Raw genomic sequence first — 17188 nt, 5'->3', positions numbered from 1 at the left:
GACATACTTGGTACATACTGCTGAACACAGTGGGATGAATAGAATAAGAAAAAATAAATAAAAGTTTTTTCAGTGCTACTTCAAAAGCCAAAATCACTGTCCTGTGTATCTTGAGTGAGGATCTGAGTAGTGGAAGGAATATCTTTGATGTCAGAATGGTAGGAATTGGTTCTTGCAAGCGTGAACGGATCATCTGCTAAAGGACCTCTTGGTGGGCTTGTTCGCAGACAACTGCAATCAAACTGGGCTTATGAGGAGATTATTTGAGTTGCCACATAAAGCTATCTGCTGTTTTCTCTGCCGGGCTGAGTTTCCAAAAAGCAAGTTTCCAAAAAGCGTGTTGATTCTGAAAGCCTTTCTGGCATGTTAACGAGCATTTTAATAAGCAAACTGTTAGCTGGAGTCGATGTGAGTCTGTGTTATTGTGACTTTTACTGTTCATCACCTATTTTGGGGATCAGTTTGATTGTATTTCAGATTTGTTTCTCATTACAGAACTGGTTAGACTTATTAAAGGAGAACAGGACAGACTTGACTAGTTTTTAACTGTAGTCTTTTCTAATCTCAGCTGGAGGGAAGCTCTGGATTGAAGTAAAAAAGAAACTTTTCAACTTGTAAAATAATGTTATTCTTCATCAGGACAAAATACTGAGAAATGGAAGTATTCCTTTTATTAGCTTGTAGGCATGAATCCAGTCAAACCAATTGTCCTTAGCTACCTCAGATGACATTGGAGTGAGCGGGTTTATATAGGGGGTGAACTTGTCTACCACTTCTGCCATTTACAAGCTAATTTGAAAAAGGGTATGTGTTGATGTGCACGGGGTGTACAAAGTGCCCGAGGCAGTCTAGGAGGCTGTGCTGGTATAAATTTTTGATAGTGCTTGACAATAGTCATTGTAACAGAGAACCTCATGGAAAAATGTACCATAAGAAAAGGAAGAACACTGGCAGATGGAGGTGGACAGATTGGTATTTCATGCAAAGAAGAGGAATAATGTATGAAGAAAAATGCAGCAGTTAAGATGCACAAAGGTACCTAGTTGCATCCTGTCATCAGCCACATCATTAACTTTATAAAAAGACAACGTTTCTTGCAGCTGTGGTGCTGTACTGATACACTTTTTGCTAAGTACCCATGAGAGTAGTCTCTCAGTATCTTCTGTTCAAAAGCTTTTAATCTTGCTAGGAAGAAGTTCTAAGACAGTGATGATTTAATAATGCTGTCAACCTACTCACAGGTTTACACACGCTTAAAATTGAAGAGTAGCAAAATAAAAAGAGTTGGATATCCTATCCTGTACTAAATACCGTGTGCTGTTCCGAGTGAGGAGGACAAGCCTTCTCCAGGCTCTCAACATTTCGCTGGATGGATGTGGTTCTTGCTGCAGCCAGTAGCACAGCAGCACTGCCCTGTTGCCGGGAGCAGCAGGATTGAAACCAGTAAGAGGACAGCCTGTTAAAGCAAAATAATTCCAAGTTAATAGCCTGGTATTCTGTTCTCCTAGGTCGTTTTAAAACCAATATTGAGAAAATTGTCTGTTGAGTTCGGGAGGCTCGTTGGTGATTGTAAAAGAAAATGAGAAAAAAATATATAGTTGCAGCTTTATGTGATGATCAGTAATCTGTTTCTTTTTACTGGTGCGTCTAAGCGAGACTCTAGGACTGAAAGAATGAAGAGAATGGTCATTTCTGTTTGCTGATGGGTATGAAGGTGGTGTTAAAGTGAGTGGTTTCTAAAAGCAGACATGATGGAATTTATTCAGAAGTGACAGGAACAGTTAAACCTGCTTTGGGTCTGCGTACTTCATAGCTGGATGTTTCTCATTATGTTGGTATCCTGAGAGATAATTTCAAGATGTTGTTAGATTTGGTGCTGTTTTCGCTGTTTGACTAGTCTGTTCTGAATAGAACTTTATTTCAAAATTGACAAGTGGTCATCTGTCGATGAGTACTTAGGGAGAGCTGGAAGAAACTTGGCCTGGAAGCAGGAAATTGCAAAGCTTCCATGTCCACTGGGATGCTATGGTAGTGTTTCGGAAAGTGAAATTACTGGAAGAAGCATTCATCAGTTTAGTCATTTGTCTTGTGACAGTGCTGAAGTAGCTGAGCTCTATTTATAATCTTAAATCATCTTTTGAAGACCACAGATTAGAGATGTAGAAACTAAACGTGATAGGGCCAAGTATCTATGGTACTGTGTACGGGGGAAGTGATTACTTCTCCTCCAAATTATTTAAATTTATTTCTTCTGACGTCTTTAGCTGTTATAACTTAGCAAATCAATTCTATTTTGAATGCAAACTTGTGTTGAAGGCTGATTGAAAAATCTAGCTCTATCGTTTAAAAAAAAAAAAAAAGCATTTGAATCTTGAACTTTTTCTGATATGTTCCAGAGGAGTAGATGAATGGTAGGTGATTGAAGGCACAAAATGCCACATACGTGTCTGAGATTGTGCCAGCAGAAGGTGGATTTGCTTTGGGTAAAATTAGTACGCGATGGCAGAGGCTGTAAAGCCTGAGCCTCGTCTTCTCTCAGACTGATTGGCCATCAGTCAGTGGGATCCAGAGGAACCAAAACACCGAGTCAAGATATCCCTGAATTTTAAAATTTGGAGCAGAGTCCAGTCCTCATGTTTGCTTCTGTAGCTAGTTGGACGAAGGGCCTATCTTTGAACACTCCAAGACATGTCTGAAATGTAACCTTGTGTACTGAACATACATCTTTGACATCTGAGACGTGCTCGTTGGAGCTCATCAATGATACGTGGTAACTTAACTACCAGCCTGCAGTTGAACATTGCCATCTGTTTTATCTACTCCATACCTGACCTCTGACACAGGGAGTGCCACCGTAGTTGCTACTTGACAAACCTTTGGCATTTCTTACTTGGTATCAAACCACTGGCCTTTCACATTTCTGCTGCACCTTGGAAAAGAAACTCTAAGCAGTTGAGCTCGAAACCAGTCTTGTGTGATAGGTGAGTATCGGTCTTAACTGCAGATGAGCAAGCTGAGATTGTAAGAACAACTTTCTTCTTTATTATTTAGATATTTTTTTTTGGAACCTAGGAAAGCTGGAGTAGGACAGATTTCTGGAGCCCTGTGGAAAGATTCTTTTTGGAATTGCCAGGAGCAAGCTCTGTTCAAAATGCTTTGTTGAGCAGAACTGAATCCAGACAGATTCTTTCCTGTGTTTACTGGTTTATTCTCTGAAGAAAGAGGTGCCTTTGATGAGAATAGAGAAATTTGTATGGAAGAAAACAGTGGTGGGAAGTGGATCTGGGACACCCTCATACTAATTTCCTCCTTTTTGCTTCTACTGAAAAAAAAATAGGTGTACACAAAGTGGAGAGCGGCGATTTCAGCAGTGTGCTCAGTTTCCCCACCCAATGTGAGACTCTGGTGCAACGCACACTTCCAGTGTCCTCCTTGGGTCTGTGAATGGTGTGGAGCACCGTGTGTGCCCGTCGTACGCTTCGCTTGTCAGAAACGCAGCTTTTGCCTGTTCTAACCGCTTGTATCGTGGGCCATCGATGTTTCGGGAAACATTGTCCGTCTTCCTTTAGACTCGTTCTGGTCGTCTTTCCAAGTGGTTTGAAGGTGTCACTGATTAGCAATTGTGTGCTACGAGGCGTTAGCAGGGTATGTCCCATCATGGCAACCTGCCTTCTGATCAAATTGTGTTGCAGTTCCAAAAGCATAAGTACTTCCTAGGAGTTACCATCAGTTGCTCTCTTCAAACAGAAAGTCCTGCTCATCTTGGCCGTGCAGTTGCTGACACACTGTTGGCAACAGAAATCAGAACAGGCTGACCTGTTTGGTTTTGTTTTTTTTTTTTTTTAAAAAAAGGCTCAGTAACTGACTCCTTTCTGAACAAAGACTGACTTTTTTTGCTTAACCACTCTGTTTGATCTTATAAGAAAGTAACCTCACAGGATGCACTTTAAGCCCCAGGGATGCAGAAGAATCAAAATCCATCTTGTGAAACAGTCATCAAGATGCCAAGCAAAAGATGAAGGGGGGCGAAAGGATACATATATGTTCACATAGGCACATTCTCTATTTAATAGTCAGCTGGGTGCTTTAAAGTTAAATGAGGATTTTCAATTTAATGGCTCCTTCATCCACGTGTGCACGCTGTAAGAGCTAGGAAATATTGATTATTTTTTTTATGATTTCCTAGAAGAATGCTGTGTCTTGAGAAATTTGATTAGCTGGTTTTATCATGGAGGACTTACTGCGCTAAACCTTGTTTAATGTTTCCTGGCACAAACATCAGAAATGCTGAGAAGTGGACTGTGTGTTGCGTAAAGCTTTTTCTAAGCTTTACTTCAGATGCAGTACCTTGTCTTGTTTTGCAACTCTTTGCTGGTTTTAGTTAAACAATACAAACAGAATGATCCGGGGTGCAGATTATCTTTTTGTGTTGTAAAGCCTTTTTTGTTTTTCCGTGCTTTGAACAAATGACAGCAATTAAATGAGTATTGCACGTTTCAGAATATAGTTTAAAAGTTGGGTGAAATTTAGATTTTTTTTTCGAATTTAGGAGCGGCATATTGCAATATGTTTATAATTGCTGGGCCTGAAGAAAGCTTATGTCCATATTCATCGCATTATTCCTCTTCATGTTTAAGCACTGTGTTTGTGATGCCATTAACAAAGAAACAGCTTGACTGGTGCAGAGTAACGTGCAAGTCTGAAGCTTCATTTCCACAGGAATTTTAACCCTCAGTGTTTAGCTTTTGCCTCTGTTCTGCATGGCAAGGCAAAACCAAAGTCTTAAATTGGCATTTTATCTTAATCTTGCAACAAAACTTTGATTCTTCATTGCAACAGTTCATCACTGTCATTCTTGATGTGTATATTTAAACCATTGGACTGTTTCCCTCTTTATTCGCTGGGATTCGGAATTGACAGCTGTATGTCAAATTTCATTCAAAGTTATCATGAGTTTCAAATATACCTATTAGCACCTGCTTTTCCCTAAAAAGCCCCTTTCTAAACACTTGGTGTTTTGACTTTGTGTTTTTCCTTGTGTCGTAGGTCTTTAAATACTCTGCACCAGTTTTGCTGTCCAGCTCCATTGTACCATACCCAGCTAGCTGTCCCTGCCACACACTCAGAGTACAGGTAAGCGTAGATATGGTCCACCCACCTTTTCTTTTTGAAGGGAGATCCAATGTTACAATCTGACATAAGAAAAGGAAGAAAAGAAAAACATACCAAACATTTTTAACGTCTCGTAGGAAAGTTCTCATCACTTCTCTCAGGTACTCTTGAATTCTATAGTAAAATGAGTTTCATGTGCTTTAAGAGGCACATCCCCTTCGAGTCCTTGGGAGGTAGGAAGAAACTAGTTGTAGGTTTAGTTCTCACTGCCTTTTGATTTGTGTGGAAGTAAGGGGTTTTTAAACAGCTACAGGCCCTTGGTGCCAAGCAGAGTCTGCCCTGAATATATCAGATATGTTTTCCAGCTCATAAAGTATCATTTAACATAGATGTCTTTACTACGAGTTTACTAAGTTCTCTTTGATCAGTAATTACACATCCCAGTACAATTCATTGTCAGTGCCAGTATGTATTTTAACAGTCATCTTATAGAAGCATCAAAGGACAGCTAATTTAAGTAATTAGGAATGTGAAACCTGTTAAGAAATTGTGCATGTCATGAAAAAATTGTCTTTCATTTTTACTTTTACTATTAGTGATTAACTTAGTGATAATTGCCAGCTCATGAATAATATTAATATCAAAATATTGGAAGCCTGGTGCTGAAAAATCAAATCGCTTTTGCAGTGGTAATAAGGAAAGACAAAAACAAACAATGAATCCTAAATCTGTAAATGCATACACATATTTCTGATTTGAATCTTTCATCTCTTGGTTGTCTCTTACCATGCATGTTTGGATTCATCTTGTTGTTTTACATTGCAGCCTCTGTTTGTATGTTTGGGGTTGTTTTTTCCTCCCATCAGAGCTCTCTGTTTTATTTGGTGGTAGTGAATCCATCGAGTTGTAAGACAACTTAGTATTGCTTCAGTGAGAAGCAGGGCCTGAAGACTTATTAGATTCCCCACTTGCTTTTTAATGAGGCTTTTATTTTTCCTTTGTCCTTAGTTTATAATGCTTTAATCTTAAGGACTTGTTAGAGATCTTCCTGTGGGGATGTTCATGAGAAAACCAGTTGTTTCTTGAATGTTTCAATAGCTTGCTCCACATAGATTATTTTTTTTATCGCTAGTATTTCTTCTGGAATTAAAACTTACAGCAGCATAACATCATGCTTAAAAAATCCTAAACTTCTCAAGCTTTTTTTGTCTTTCTGTCATTGTGCAGTAAAAACCCCAGTGCCCGAAGTGTGGCCAGATCTATAAAACAGGTACAATTTTGAGTGCTAACATGTAAAACAAGACATAGATTTGGATAATGGCCAAACACTTCGTAAGACCTTCAGCTATTTTTTAAAGATTGGGGTGCGCGAAGGAATTCGTCGTTGACCTCTTTGCTCCCAGGGAAGTTTAGGTCTCAAACTCTCCAGCTGTGTGTACGTATATTGCCATAACTCAACTGGCATCGGTGGAAATATGGGAACTTTCAACAATTCATAATATGGTGGGGATGCCCCTGCTCACCTAACGGTAACGGAGCAATCCGTGGGTTGGGCACTGGCTGCCAGGCAGCCTAACATGCTCTACATCTCACTCGCTCCCTTTCCAGGCCAACCAGCCTACATCTACCAGCAGCACGTGGTCTGTGCTGACCTCCTTTTTTTTTTTTTTTTTTTTGGTTGAGTGATTAGGTAGGGGAGCTCAGGGATTAGATACGGCCTTGTTCTCCTCTTACCTCTTTCCCCCAGCCCAACACACCAGTTACCTGGGTCTAAGACGAGCTTTTGCAGAAGGTGTTAATGAGCCAGCAGTGATCTGTGGCCAAGGCGGCTGTGTACAGGGCTGTGTGAGCAAGAGTGGCCAGCAGGCTGAGGGAGGTGTTTCCTCCCTTCTGCCAGCACTTGCAAAACCTCCTCTGGAGCGTGTCTAGCTTCTTGAAAGACATTGGGAGACTGGAGCAAGTCCGGCAAAGGGCCACCAAGGCATCCAGGGGCCAGAGCACTGCTAAGCGTGGAGAGGTTGACAGAAAGGGGGCTGCTCAGCCTGCAGAAGAGAAGTCTCAGGACTGGTGCTGTCTTCATCTCCTTCATAGGAGAGTAGGGAACAGGGGCAACCACCCTCTTCTAGGAGAGGATAGGACAAGAGGCAACAAAGCCAGATTGCAGTAAGGAAAATTCCAATTAGATACAAGGCGGAGGAGAGAGGGGAATCTCACCATGAGCATGGCTGAGCACTGGAACAGAGGCCAGGAAAGGAGGTGGCATCTCTGCCTTCAGCAATACTCACTTCAACTGGACACAGCCCTGAGCCACTTGAGATAGTTAGCCCTGCTCTGAGCAGGCAACTGGACTGCAGATACCTCCAGAAGTCATTTCTAACCCACATGACCCTGTGATCCTGAAGCACTCTGTTCTTGGGAAGGAAAAAAGAGCTGCAAGTTTGTTCTGTAGAATTTAGTTTCAAAGTATACAGTGATGTTCGTGCCATCCTAAGCAGCATTCTACACACAGATGTGGGGTGTTGGAGCCAGACTGTTAGAGTCTTCCTTATGTCGGGAGTTTGTTCAGTTTAGCCACGAGTTAAATTTCTGAAGCCGTTATATCCAAACTGGTGGTTACAGCTTGACATCACGGTATCTGTAATCTCTTAGTCAAGTACAAATCATGCACCCATTTTTCTAAACAACCTGTATATGGGAATCCTATTGCTGTGAATGAAAATCAGCTACTAGAACACTAACAAGATTGAGCTTTAGATTTCCACATACATTTAATAGTATTAAATTTAGCTTTTAGTCTTCCCATTTATCAGTTTATAAATAGAAGTCATTAGAAACAAAACTAACAGAAATGGATGCTTCATTCTAGCTTCAGTTTTGAGGCTTTATTTAGAAAATACGCAAAGGGATTAATTTTGTAGCGCAGAATTAAAAATTAAATTTGCTCTGAAAGAAGCAATTAATGAATGCATTACAGTGAAATCTGGAGCATCTCTGATTTGCTGTTAGCTAATTGCTGGATGTTTTATTCACTCCAGCAGCTTTATTTCTAGTCGAGACGATCTTTGGCATCTGTTTTGAATTGTTAATAGCGAAATAATGCATTTTTAATAACTGCAGCTATTGCAGTAATCCCTTGCTTGCTCATTTTACAATGTTCAAAATAGCCAGGAATAATACAAGTTATATTGCAGTCTCCTGTTATAAGAAAAAACCTTAGGAAGCCTAAGCATATCATGTACTTGCAGCTAGTTATTTGTCTGTTTGTGTTCCAATTGGCCCATATGCCTCCCGTGTTTGCTCTTTTTGATTTATTTTTGTTTGGCAATCAAAATAAATAAATAATAAAGATACCAGTAATGCCTGTAGCTTGGCTTCTTCGCCTGCCTTGCCCTTCCTGCCTCCCAAAGTAGAGCCTTAAAACCCCCGTACTCTAGTCTGAAGCTGCAAACTCCATGGGGTGCTCTGTGTTTGCGAGTGACCGTTTCAGTACGGGCTTGTGTCTGATGTGCAGGGCAACGTAAAGGAGATGGTGGTAGCCCTGGAGCAGCTTCTGAAAGGGCCTGGATCCCCGTAGCCTTGTGCTGTGGCTGCTGAGCCCCTTGCCTGACGTGGCCTCAGGTAGAATGTGTGCGGAGCCAAGCCCAGGGGTATGGGTGGCGTTCAGAGAAAGTCAACTTGACCATCTCTGTTTCTCGTTTGAGGAACTGCCTGTTCCCAGCATTTTCTAAACACATCTTCTGTGTAAATAAACATCAGTTAGTACATCAGCCCACGTGTGCAGGCACTAGACACTTAGCACATACACTTACTTCTGTGCACCTGATCGTTGTCACCTTGGAGGATGCCACTTGAACCTTCGAGTTACTCAGGTGTTTACACCACTCCTGAGTTCATCTACAGGCTGAGGATAGTTCACCAGCCAGCCCTTGGAGAGGGCTTCCTCCTCTGCTGAAATTAGTTTTTTTTTTTTCAATTGGATTTTTTATTTTATTTTGGTTTTAATGCCCGTAGCCCTAATGCTGCTGTAGCTGTCAGCTGTTCAGGTTTTTGTGTGATGAGTATCACAGCAGAAGGGGCTGTAGGAATGGCTCCACACAGGGAGATACAATGCAGAAGAATGCCCGTGCTTGGGAATATACAGTCTTATTCATATCTGTATTCTTCGTATGGATATGTAATAGGCTGATGTATGCAGCTGCAACTGTGGACAGATTTGCTTACCACTAATATCTCAGCATCTTTTCATCCGATGTGTTTATTCATAGTTACGATTTCCTTGTTCTGATGTGCATGAAATGTTGGCTGTCAGTCATTGCTGTCTCCATCTGCTTTACCTTCCATCCTTCTAATATTAAATTAGATGCCCTTATCATGTCCCAAGACCATTGTCAAAATCTTGAAGCTAGACATTTTTCTTTTCTTTTTTTTTTTTCCCCAGTGATACCTGTGAAAACAAAAAGATAATGCAAAGGATGTTATAGTACCAAAGAAATCCCATCATTTTCTTGCAGTCTCTACCTGCTTAATGTTTAATCAGCACCTCTGGGAGGTAAAAACATTATTCTGAAAATACTGTACTTATGTGAAATTTTGATGTGGAATCTTTGTTTCACCAGGTAATGTTGGCTTACATGCAACAAACCACCGTATGGAAGGTGATAGAAGGATTGATTGTGCTATTGCTTTTTGTCTGAGCCACTGGTAGGCATTGTAGCTATTTCGTTACCTTAACTGGTTAACACAGAAGTTTAACATACAGTGATTTCTAGCTGACAGATGCTTCTAGGTTGTATTAGAGTGGTTTGGTTTTTCCTAAGTTTTTTCAAGAGCACAGTGGGAATTCTTGCACACTAGGCACAGTCAGGGAAAACTGGGAACTTTTTGCTTAGGTTCCTGAAAGTGAAAACCACCTATTTACAGTTAAATTTGGCTCTTTACAACTCTGGGTTTACTTTCTCCACTGATGAACACTATGCTGCTACCCAACCTTAGACACATAGCACATACATCACGTCCTTCATACGAGCATCTGCGAAGACATCCCGCACTACACAGCGGGCTCCTCAGCCCTGTGATAGTTTCCCAGTCAAAGATGAGTCGCAGGTGAAGCTGTAGCTGCAGGAGTTGTACTTCAGGATACTTGGTACTATTGATGTGACTGTTTATGGAAATGTTCTACTAAAAAAAAAAATTTGAATAGGACTCTTAATTCTGTCTGAATCGCAGTTGCCTAGCTGTACAGCTTCGCACGTCGAAGCACCGTAGCCTCTCTTGGTAACCCGCAGAGATGTAAAAGCTTGACAGTGTTTTTTCAAATTGAGCAAAGGGAGCGAAAGCAACACAGCTCAGAGCAGCCAGCGTGTTGCATCAAAAATATGCCACGTGCAGATGAACAAAGCAAACCAGATCCAAATTCCGACCAAATCGTATACTCTGTGCTAAGTCAGTATGAGGTTCAGATGATTATATAAGGCATCTGTGTTCAAACCCTATGGCAAAGGAAAGCTGGCGTAATTATAGGAATACTTGTAATTTTCCACTCCATGCCTACGTGATCTAGCGATGTAAAAAATGGTGAATTGTGTTCATGCACAGAAAGCTGTTTGAAAACAATCAGGAGCTGGCAGAATATCATGAAATTTACTATTTGTTTTTGGATTTTCTTGTTTTTCTTCCTTCATTGTGTTCCTTTCCATCCCCCTCCTTTAGCTTGTTATTTAGTTTAAAGGAAACGACCACTCGTGGTTGGGTTACTGGTAAAGAAGTGACCTCGTACAAGCTTCCTGCTAAGCCGGCATCCCTTCCTCCACCCGCCATAAAGCACATTATAGCATTACAGATGTAGGTATTCCAAACTGCTTCTTTAATAGCCTTTGTGCCTTCTGGTTTGTAGCACCATTCATGATGCTGGCAACTCTGCATGGAAACAGAGCTCTTCCTTCTACCCGAAAAGAAGGTGCGGGGCGGGGGGGGTGAAGTGCAGATCTGTTCGTCATCAGTATCTCTGTATGTAAATCACCAGCAGAAGGGCAATGCATCTGTTCTGCATTTTCAGGGGAATATGGGCAGTGAAAATACCTGGGGAAAGTTTCTTTTAAGCATGTTAAAAAATAAGAGCCATGGCCACGGTAGGCTGGGTATGTATAGGACTACTTAATGTAATTTTTCTTACGGGAAAAACAGTAATTACCCTTTCACAACAGCTTTTTGCCTCAGAGTTTAACTCTAGGTGTTGGCCTAGGCTCATTTAGTTGTTCATTGTGTTTAAAGTCCTGTCTCGGAGGTTGAAATGGGTTAATCAGATGATACTTACTTATTTGTGGATTTAAAAACAAAACAAAATCTCAAGCTTAATTTTCCTAATGCTGTTCCCTATGATTCTGTTCCTCTGTCTTTTTTCTTTCTTGCCCCCCTCTTCCTTGGCAGGGAAGATAATGTTCTGCACCAGTTCTGCTGTCCACCTTCGGGGTCTAGTAGTCCATCTTCAAGATAACAGAGAAGCTCGGGGTCGCTAAGCGTGCAGTCAGTGCTACATCTGTATAGTCCATCTCTCCTCTCCTCTCTTACTGGTGTGTATGGGACTGACACTTGCATGGATGCCATAGGATTCTGATTCATGTCAAGTTTGAGTTATTCAGAATGGTACAGCGGTAAATTTTTGCCATCAATGCTTGGTAATCTCCTCTCCATGCTTTTCTACAGCTCTCCTCCTCGTGTCCAGTATTTAAAACACACACAAACTGTAAACAAATACGTAAAATGCACAGTTTATTTACAAGTAAAATAAACAGTACCATCAGTCTTCAAGTGTACTGTGAGTTTTGTTCCTGTATGTACATGGTCATGTGGTGTGAAGGGTACAAACTGATGTGATTCCACCTCCCTCCAATGTTGAGGACAATGGGGTGGGAAGGAGACTGCTTCTTATAATCTGTCTTAGGCTGTTTTTACTGCTAACAGAAATTTGTTTCAAGATTGGACAAACACCAACATTTTATGAATGATGCTATATGGAGATTAACCATTCTTTCTTTGCTTATTGATTATTCCGAGGAACCAGCCACGTTTATGTTGTTACAGCAGATACTCTAGCTATGGATGATTGCATTTCTAAGCCTCTTTGCAGTCTGTCTTCTGATTTTGTTTGCCTGTGTTTGTGAAAGTCTTGTATTAAGCCTTAGCAAAAGTACCAAGATCATTACTCATGCACTTGTTACCTAATTGATGAAAACATTTTTCTCTAAGCTGTGCACAAGATTGATGTTAAAGGAATGAACTTGTGATTGGATGGCCCTGTAACTGCAACCGGATAAATGTGAACGTGTCCATGGGTGTCTAAGAATAGAGGCCAGGTTACCAGTGCCCAAAAGGCACTTCGTTGTTTACGTCTTTCCAGGCACATCTTGTAGCTCGAAAATAACTGGAGGATTTCTGCTGGTTGGATCTTCCAAACTTAAAACAGCCATACCAGGAAACAGAAATTCTGTGAAGTGGCGTTTACTACCCTGAAGGTAGTAAGAAAGAAAACTGAACTGGGAGGAAAAAAAAGGCTCTCAAGTCTGGTGGTGCTATCATAAGCTAAAATATTACTCCAAACTGTCTGGAGCTCACGTAAAGGCAGAGGTGGTTGGGTCTAGGATGGAAAGCTGATGTTTATTTGTAGTTATATGTGGCTTTGAGGATGGGATAAAAGGAGAATCATCAGGATCAAGAAAGGAAGAACTGTGAAGGTAGCGTTAGGCTCGTTCTCGTCCTGTATAATGTGCATTTTTTACAACCCTGAAGTAATCCATATGAAAACCAGAACACTGGTTATTTGCTTTGCAGTTAGATTTGATCTACTGTTTCTTAGCATTTTACCTATATTATCTTTCCTATTAAATGTTTTCTCGTGCTTGCCTCAGGTGTGATTGTGAAGTATCCAAGGTCTAAGGAAGAACTTGCTTGCAGAAGGCTGTTCTGCCTTCATGATTTTGTAACAGCTTGTCTTCATCTTTTATTCTGACTGCAGACTGTAAGCAATATGTGGTTGCTTCTAATATTTGGTATTGAATGTTCCTTAGTTTCATGTGTTTCTTAATCACTTGGCATTATAATATATGTGAAGTACTGTCATTCCCACTGTAAAATGTAAAATTATGTATGTAAAAATTGTGTAGTGGATCACTGCCGTTTAATGTATCCCTGGAAGTGCTCTGATATTTACTGGGCAGGGTAGAACGTTGAAATGTTTGAATATTGCTGACAGTTTTGGTCTTCTACTGCTGTAATTAAGAGTTCCTCAGAGTTGCTTCCCAAAGATAGAAACAGTAGGGGTTTCTGCTATTTTGACTTGCTTTTCTCCCTCCCAAATATAAACAGTAATTAACTCTCTCTACTCAGTGTACTAAACTGAAGCACTGTAATTAGTCTCTTCCATAGGGTAGCATTTGTCCCATCTTTCAATAAGTATCTTTTAAATATTTGTGTAAAGGAAAAAAAAAGAAGACAGACTACTGGTTAAACATGAAAATGAAAGGTACCACCTCTAGGTGCCAGCCCTTTAGCCTTGAAGAGACGATGGTTGATTATCCTGGATGTGGTGACAGTTAATGACGTGTCTCAGGAGAAAATGAAGTCACAGCCTGCTCAGTGTTATTAGCTGTAACAGGATGCTGTCATTGCTCGTTTTCTATCCGGTAGTTTTCCAATTAAGGGAAAATAGTGTCGTTATAAGTTGCTGGCATTTGAAACAATTTGAATTGGTACCCACAGTACCACCAAATCGTGGCATTTACATGGAGCAAACAGAGAAGCTGACCTTCTCTCGTGGTGTGAAAGTCAGAAATGCAGAAGTAAACGTTTCCCTCTTTAAATAAATCATGGCTGGCTAAATAAAACATGCTGTGAATCTCAGGATTCAGCACTGGAGTCTAGTAGGGGTTCTCTTTTAGCTAACTGGAGTTTATAAGTAGATGACCTAAATGCTGCACATTATTACAAAACAGAGAAAGGTACCAGCAGAAAAATATTCTTCTTCTCCTGATTCCTAGATGAATTTGCACTGGTTTTGTGACGAGTGAAGACTGTCTTGTTGTGCCTTCCGGTATGGAATGTGGAGTAGAAATGGCATTTTTCATATTTGTATAGAGTGATTTTGTTTATTCAGAAACTCAAAGGTTTTGAAGAAAAGTTGCTGCTTTGGGGGAATTCAGTTAGGGAATTTCTCCTTTGGCACCTTTAGGCACTTGCACCTTTTAGGATCAGGTTGTTTTGTTTTTCTTCTGCAATGTGGAGTTTCTCCTTCGCAAACATACTCAGCTCTTATATTCTCTTGGGGGGTTTTGCCTAAAAATAGGTGGGAGACTTCAGTTTTGCAGAGCTGCTACTGACTCGCTGTTGTTTTCTGCACGTGTATTATTTCCTCTCTGGAATTGATTGTGGGAAGTCATTAAACCAGCTCAGAGCAGCGTGCGGACCCGTGGTGCCTCAACGGTGTCAGGTTTTATGCATTGTTAGATGGGGCAAAAAATTGTTCAACTGTGATAAATTAGAGACTCGTCTCCCAAAGTAGACTTCAAAATAACTCTAACTAGCAGAAGAAAAATATTGTCTAACATGAGGAGAAGAAATAATCCCCTGGAAAATGTAGTAGGGTGTAGATCTTAAGCATGACTGAAATCAAGCTTTTAAAATTTGCCCTTAGCTGTTCCACCAGCTCTGTAATTGAAGATGGGTTGCCACAATTGTGAGCAACTCGGGATTCATAATTAATTTGAATTATGTGTATGGTTGATGGCCAAGGAAGCTGCTTTCTTGAGCAGGTGCCTGGGGATGGCAGAATGCAACCTGCTGGGCAGGAGGAAGCGGCATTAAAGTAGCGTTTGAGGTGACTCGTAGAGGTCGTTGTCAAAAAGCGGGGCACACGTTCAGCAGACACTGCTGGCCCAAAAGGCTTAGTCCCCTCCGAAACCTCCGGCCTCACGGCTGGGAAAGGGTGGCATCCGTGTTACGTGATGTCAATTTGTCGAACCGCAAAACTTGCCGCGCTAAGCCCTTTCTCGCCTCGAATTCTGAACTGGAGCAGGAAGCTCTCAGAAAATGTAAACCCAAAAATATCTACGCAAGCTTATGTGGAAGTGCTCAACTGTCTTTGCGTTGTTGCCAGGATTTTGAGTGTCAGCAGAATTTTTCGAGTTTTTTACAGTAATTGAGAAGTTCCCGGAATGGTGGCTAGAGGGAGCTCCAAGGCAGGCTGTGTCCAGGCTTTCCAGTAAGTCAATCCTTACAAATATGGCCTGTTTTATCCCGTGAAGCTGTGGATGAAAACAAAGGAGGAAGCCATCTATATTTACTTTTGAATGCTATTAACACTGAAGATGGAGAAATATTTGATCATGTGGAATGACAATATGGATATTTATACCAGCATGCCCTACAGTCGTTTATCTATTTTATAATTAATTATCATAAATGCATTGTTTGCTGGTGTAGTTTGGTCTGCCTCTACCTTTCCGAGGTTGTAATGCAGAATATTTTCCCGGGAAGCTGCATGTAGTTAACAATATGTGAATAGCAATATGGGGTATTCTGCATCTTACTGTCAGATGGCCGGTGGTTAAGGAGAAAGGAGTACAAGAACAAGACAAACAGGCAGTGATACTTCTCCTAGGCTTCAGCAGATTTTGGCAAGAAACTAATCCGTAGGTGATGTCTAGTAGATTTGCAAATAAAGAAACTGATAATTGCTATTTAAAAAAAAAAAAAAAAGCAAGCAGCAATTTCAAAACTACTAGATAGACGTTTCTGCTGTCAAAGCAGCAGAAATTTTAATTTTACTGAATTAATTATAATAATTCGGCCGAAGGTGCCACACCTGTATTTACAGGGCATTTGGCTTTATGGACTTTTTCTCTCATGTGCAGGTATGTTTCACATTTTCTTTTAACTTCACAAAGGTGCCCAGCAGTGGCTCGGTACCGGGTGGGGAATCTGTAAGCAAGCACAGCTGCGCAGGAAGCTTGAATCATCTGCAACAGTAATAGCCTGATGTGACTCAGCTGAACAGAAGCTGGGTTTTTTGCTTCCCCTTTTTCCCCTCCTCTGCCGCTCGGTGAAGGACACTTTGCCTTCCTTTCTCGAAAGGAGGCCGTGGTACCGGGCAGGATTGCTGAATGTGCCAGGTAACGAACTCGGTGCTTGCAGGGGCCGGGTCCGAGCTGTGGTGAGGGGATGGCTGGTTCTGATGATGGAGTTGGCCAAAATGAATAGATAAAGAGGAGATGGAACCTAACTGAGTCAGTCCACAAGGAGAAACAGCTAATGGGTTCAGTGAGACTTTTTCCTGGCCTTGTCTGGATGAAATTCAGCCTCCTGCTCTCTGCTACTAGTTGACCTTTTATGACTCAGCCCTGCAGCCATTCAGTTCCCACCCTGTAGCACAGATGTTCATTTGCTGATCCTCAAGAGAGACTTTGGAGAGCTTCTTGGGGATGAGAGGGACTCCGAGTGAGTTATTTTTGGTTTTCATAACAGAATGCTACAGGGAAAAGGAAAGAGTAGCTATACAGCCGACGTTTTGGTTTGCATAGTGAGTGCATGGCAGACATTTGGGTGCTCATTAAAGATGCTAATAGGGGCGGGAGGTTGCAAAGATCCTGGTTAGTATGGCTTCCTTCTTTGTGCTCAGCTAATATCTTTATCTGTGATTTTACCTTGGTCATTTCTGTAAAATATGGGTGTTGCTGTTTTCCCTTTAGGGTTGGGAATGAGATTTTAGAAAATTTGAAAATAACTATCTGTCTTTACTAAACAAACCGAGATGCTGACGTTTCAAATAACCAAACACCGTTTCTTCCTACAGCTATGGTTAATTTCTGTATTCAAGTGCAAATTTGTACACAATATATTTTTCATGAAAAATACGTCCCTTTCTAATTTCTAGTGTTTCAAGCAAGTGCTGTTGTTTCCACACCCATGAAGAGTTCTTTGGGTTTATTTTCCCGATGTTATTTGTATGCACTTTAGCCTTTAATGATTTCTGGCTGATGCATTCATAGAACAAATGCATAAAATCAACCCGATTTTTGACCTGTTA

General features: G+C 41.0%; 1 protein-coding gene across 2 annotated transcripts in view; it reads left to right on the top strand.

The window, feature by feature from the left end:
* The window catches only part of IQSEC1 (IQ motif and Sec7 domain ArfGEF 1), a 346404-nt gene that overhangs the window by 159652 nt on the left and 169564 nt on the right, over positions 1-17188 (top strand). For both annotated transcript variants that reach the window (XM_086618777.1, XM_086618776.1), the window contains exon 3: positions 5047-5133. In XM_086618777.1, the coding sequence (XP_086474903.1) occupies positions 5047-5133 (87 nt within the window). The remainder of the gene's footprint in view (positions 1-5046; positions 5134-17188) is intronic.

Source organism: Tauraco erythrolophus, chromosome 12 (genome assembly GCF_009769465.1).
Source record: "Tauraco erythrolophus isolate bTauEry1 chromosome 12, bTauEry1.pri, whole genome shotgun sequence".
Taxonomy (NCBI): domain Eukaryota; kingdom Metazoa; phylum Chordata; class Aves; order Musophagiformes; family Musophagidae; genus Tauraco; species Tauraco erythrolophus.
This window is presented reverse-complemented; position numbering and strand designations above follow the sequence as displayed.